This window comes from Centroberyx gerrardi, chromosome 20, assembly GCF_048128805.1.
Source record: "Centroberyx gerrardi isolate f3 chromosome 20, fCenGer3.hap1.cur.20231027, whole genome shotgun sequence".
Taxonomy (NCBI): domain Eukaryota; kingdom Metazoa; phylum Chordata; class Actinopteri; order Beryciformes; family Berycidae; genus Centroberyx; species Centroberyx gerrardi.
Genome location: NC_136016.1, coordinates 24,793,273 through 24,798,272, shown reverse-complemented (window position 1 = coordinate 24,798,272; position 5,000 = coordinate 24,793,273). Strand labels below are relative to the sequence as shown.

General features: G+C 49.5%; 1 protein-coding gene across 1 annotated transcript in view; it reads right to left on the bottom strand.

The window, feature by feature from the left end:
* Nucleotides 1-5,000, bottom strand: part of LOC139918632 (uncharacterized) — a 14,974-nt gene that overhangs the window by 2,416 nt on the left and 7,558 nt on the right. Inside the window, exons 12-19 of the mRNA XM_078290907.1 lie at nucleotides 4,328-4,484; nucleotides 3,986-4,222; nucleotides 2,965-3,095; nucleotides 2,187-2,381; nucleotides 1,321-1,475; nucleotides 974-1,128; nucleotides 523-597; nucleotides 33-280 (exon numbers count right to left, since the gene is read on the bottom strand). Coding sequence (XP_078147033.1) covers nucleotides 33-280; nucleotides 523-597; nucleotides 974-1,128; nucleotides 1,321-1,475; nucleotides 2,187-2,381; nucleotides 2,965-3,095; nucleotides 3,986-4,222; nucleotides 4,328-4,484 — 1,353 coding nt within the window. The remainder of the gene's footprint in view (nucleotides 1-32; nucleotides 281-522; nucleotides 598-973; nucleotides 1,129-1,320; nucleotides 1,476-2,186; nucleotides 2,382-2,964; nucleotides 3,096-3,985; nucleotides 4,223-4,327; nucleotides 4,485-5,000) is intronic.

Here is a 5,000-nt window from a genome sequence, read left to right as displayed (position 1 = left end):
ACTCACTCAGTAACAGACTCATATGAACTCACCTGTGTGTTTTCCTGTTCCTCCTGCTGTGTTTTCAGTCTCTCCATCTCTCTCCTCACAGCCTCGAACTGCCTGCTCCCCCTGCTCCTCTGCTCCCTCTCCTCCTCCTCCTGTCTTCCCTCCCTCTCCCTCTCCCTCTTCTCCTGCAGCCTCTGCATCTCCTCCTTCAGCTCCTCCACCACCGGCACCTTCCTCTCCTCCTCCTCCTCCTTCCTCCTCTGCAGGTCGGCCTCCCTCAGGCTCGCCAGTTCTGACAGACGGAAAGGAAGAAATGAAGGTTTGATTTGAAGGTGAAATCAAAATGAGACCAATATCAGGGAATCTGCAGATTGCAGAAATCCAGACTTCAGACTTTTGCCTGCGGCCTGAAGTTGAACTTAAGACCAATTTAAAAACCAAAACAAACAAACAAATCTGTCAACACCAGGCTGTTTCTGACTGAACAGTTAATGAAAGTTATGAAACGAAGACTGGTGGGATCAGGCAGGTTACCCTGGCTGAGAGCCTCCATCTGCTTCAGTCTGTCTTCTAGCAGGTTCTGCTGTTCTGACAGGGCTCCACGCAGCTCTGAACACACACACACACACACACACACACACACACACACACAGGATTACTACATAGCCCTCATCAAACCAAACATCAGAGGTACTGCTGTGTCTGAGCAGACTGGATCAAACAAGCTGTAATTCATTACAGAGGAACTGAACCAAACCCAAATCAGTGTAAAGCCTGACATCCAATGGTAAAAAGCAAAAAAGCATCCAACTGAAATGGCCATCTGCTATTGGCTGATCTTCGGTGCCACGTGACATCATCACCTGGCACCAAAGATCAGCCAATAGCAGATGGCCAGTTCAGTACCCTACTTTTTACCATTAGATGTCAGGCTTCACACAGATTTGGGTTTGGGGTTAATTGGTTGATTAATTGACATGCTTACCCTCCTTCTCTCTCTCCACCTCTCTCTTCTTCTCCTCCTCCGCTCTCTCCATCTCCTCCAGTCTCTTTCTGTCCGTCTGCCAGATCTGAAGCCGACTGGAGAACTCTGCTCTCTGATTGGCTAACTCCTCTCTGAGCTGGACACACACACTCTCACTGGAGGAGAGGAGGAAGAGTTTGTCAGTCTTCTGTACATATTGAGACAGTTGTTTTCTAGTCACATGTTCAGTATGTTATAATCAATACTGCTTACAGTAACAAACAATAGCCATGCCTACTATTACTACTAATAGTACTACTGGAACTATTACTACTACTACCTCTCTCTCTCTCTCTCTCTCTCTCTACCTGTCCATCAGTGTTTTCTCCAGTTGGGTTTTGTCTCTCTGCAGGTTTTCTATCTGTTGGGTTTTCAGAGCCGATCTCTCCAGCGCCGCCTCGCTCTCCTTCCTCAGCTCCGCCATGGCAGCGTGGAAAACACTGCTGCTGTGCCCCGCCTCCTCCTGAAACACACCGACCAATCAAATCAATCAATTAACCAAAACACTGCTGCTGTGCCCCGCCTCCTCCTGAAACACACCGACCAATCAAATCAATCAATTAACCAAAACACTGCTGCTGTGCCCCGCCTCCTCCTGAAACACATCGACCAATCAAATCAATCAATTAACCAAAACACTGCTGCTGTGCCCCGCCTCCTCCTGAAACACACCGACCAATCAAATCAATCAATTAACCAAAACACTGCTGCTGTGCCCCGCCTCCTCCTGAAACACATCGACCAATCAAATCAATCAATTAACCAAAACACTGCTGCTGTGCCCCGCTTCCTCCTGAAACACACCGACCAATCAATCAACCAACCAATCAATCCACTGCTCCTCCTCCTGAAACACATCAATCAATCAACTAATCGACACACTGCTCCTCTGCTCCTCCTGAAACACATCCATCCATCCATCAATCAAGTCAATTAACAAACTGATAATGAACAACTCAACCAGTCAATCAATCAGTCAACCAATCAGTCAACCAATTAACAGCCAAAGCACCAATCAAAGAATCAGACATCCAAACAATTACTGAACCAATCAACCAATCAGTCAAGGATCTGAAATCCCGATCAATCAAACAATCAATCAAAGAAAGAAAGAGAAAACACAAATCAAAGAGTTTCAAAAACAGTAAACAGTATAAAAGAAATAAAGCAGAACCTTGACTTCCTGTCTCAGACCGTCGGCTTCCTGTGTCAGACGCTTCACTTCCTGCGTCAGACCGTCGACGGTCTTGGTCTTCTCCTCCGATTGGCTCTCCAGGTTCTGGAGGCGGGCCTTGGTGGTGTCCAGCTGCTCTGATAGGCTGTCAGCCCTGTCAGTCTGCTCTCTGAGCTGCTGCTGCAGGCCAGTCACCTAAAACACGTGTAGAAGAAGAAGTTTAGATGATGGAGGTGTAGAAGAAGTTTAGATGGTGGAGGTGCAGAAGAAGAAGTTTAGGTGGTGGAGGTGCAGAAGAAGAAGTTTAGGTGGTGGAGGTATAGAAGAAGAAGTTTAGATAATGGAGGTGTAGAAGAAGTTTAGATGGTGGAGGTGTAGAAGAAGTTTAGGTGGTGGAGGTGCAGAAGAAGAAGTTTAGATAATGGAGGTGTAGAAGAAGAAGTTTAGATGGTGGAGGTGTATAAGAAGAAGTTTAGATGGTGGAGGTGTAGAAGAAGTTTAGATGGTGGAGGTGTATAAGAAGAAGTTTAGATGGTGGAGGTGTATAAGAAGAAGAAGTTTAGATGGTGGAGGTGTAGAAGAAGAAGTTTAGATGGTGGAGGTGTATAAGAAGAAGAAGTTTAGATGGTGGAGGTGTAGAAGAAGAAGTTTAGATGGTGGAGGTGTATAAGAAGAAGTTTAGATGGTGGAGGTGTAGAAGAAGAAGAAGTTTAGATGGTGGAGGTGTAGAAGAAGAAGAAGTTTAGATGTTGGAGGTGTAGAAGAAGAAGAGCGGTACCTCGGTCTGCAGCTGGAAGATTCCGTTGATCAAAGCTTTGTTCTCCTTCGTCAGTCTGGTCGTTTCTTTCTGCTCCGACTCCAACGAACACGACAGAGAATCACAGTATGGACACTGAGCCGCCATGACAGCTGGAGGAGAGGAGGAGGAGGAGGAGGAAGGAGAGGAGGAGTAAGAATAGGAGGAGAGGAGGAGGAGGAGGGGGGGAGGAGGAGGAGGAGGAGAGAGGAAGAGGAGAGAGAAGGAAGAGGGAGAGGAGGAGGAAGAAGAGAGGAGGACGAAGAAGGGTAGGAGGAGAGAGAAAAGGAGGAAGGAGGGGGAGAGAGAGGAGGAAGAAGAAGAGGAGAAGAGAGGAGGAGGACGAGGGGGAGAGGAGGGGGGAGGACGAGGAGGAGAGAGGAAGAGAAGAGAGAGGAGGAAGAGGGAGAGGAGGAGGAGGAAGAAGAGAGGAGAGGAGGAAGGGGAGGAGGAGAGAGAGAAGGAAGAAGAGGGGGGGAGAGAAAGGAGGAGGAAGAAGAGGAAAAGAGAGAGGAGGAGGAAGAAGAGAAGAAGGAAGAGGAGGAGGAGAGAGAGGAAGAGGAGGAGGAGAGAGAGGAGGAAGAAGAGGAGGGGGAGAGAGAGGAGGAAGAAGAGGAGAAGAGAGAGGAGGAAGAAGAGGAGAAGAGAGAGGGGGAGGAAGAGGAGGAGGAGAGAGAGGAGGAAGAAGAGGAGGGGGAGAGAGAGGAGGAAGAAGAGGAGAAGAGAGAGGAGGAGGAAGAAGAGAGAAGGAGGAAGAGGAGGAGGAGAGAGAGGAGGAAGAAGAGGAGGGGGAGAGAGAGGAGGAAGAAGAGGAGAAGAGAGAGGAGGAGGAAGAAGAGGAGGGGGAGAGAGAGGAGGAAGAAGAGGAGAAGAGAGAGGAGGAGGAAGAAGAGAGAAGGAGGAAGAGGAGGAGGAGGAGAACAATCAGTAATGTCTTCTGGCTCGTTGCACAACAGAGGAAAGTGAGCTGAGATGAGTGGTGAGCAGCAGCTGCAGCTCCTACCTGTCACCTTCTGCTCCAAAAACTCCTGCTCCTTCTTCAGCTGCTCCACCTCCTCCTGCCTGCTCCTCCTCTCCTCCTCCACCTCCTCCTGCCTGCTCCTCCTCTCCTCCTCCCTCCTCCCCCTCTCCTCCTCCTCCCTCCTCCTCCTCTCCTCCGTCTCTCCTCTCAGCTGGCAGATGGTCTCCTCCTTCCGGTCGTTCTCCTCCTGCAGCCTCCAGATCTCCTCCTCCAGAACCACTGAGGAGCAGAGAAGAAGAAGGTTTAACAGAAGATGAATTCAGATGAAGATGAATTCATCAACCATCCTCTCTCTCTCTCTCCTCCTCTTCCTCCTCCTCGCACCTCTCTTCCTGGCCGGTCCTCCTCCCTCCTCCTCCAGAGCGTCACTCTGTCTTTTCCTCCCCTCCTCCTTCTCCTCCTTCTCTCCTCCAGTCTTCAGGCAGCGACAGTTCTGCTGCAGCTCCATCAGCTCCTTCCTGATCGACTCGACCAGAACCCTCTGAGAGAGAGAGAGAGAGAGAGAGAGAGAGAGAGAGAGGAGAGAGAGAGAGAGAGAGAGAGAGGGAGAGAGAGAGACAGACAGACAGAGAGAGAGAGAGGGAGAGACACAGAGGAAAGAGAGAGACAGAGAGAGAGGAAAGAGAGACAGAGAGAGAGAGAGAGAGACAGAAAGACACAGAGGAAAGAGAGAGACAGAGAGAGGAAAGAGAGAGAGAGAGAGAGAGAGAGAGAGAGAGAGAAAGAGACAGAGGAAAGAGAGAGACAGCGGAAAGAGACAGACAGACAGACAGACAGAGAGGAAAGAGAGTGAGACACAGAGGAAAGAGAGAGACAGAGAGAGAGGGAGAGAGACAGAGGAAAGAGAGACAGAGAGAGAGAGAGAGACACAGACAGACAGAGAGAAAGAGAGACAGAAAGAGAGAGGAAAGAGAGAGACAGAGGAAAGAGAGAGAGAGACAGAGGAGAGAGAGGGAGAGAGAGAGACAGAGGAAAGAGAGACAGAGAGAGAGAGTAC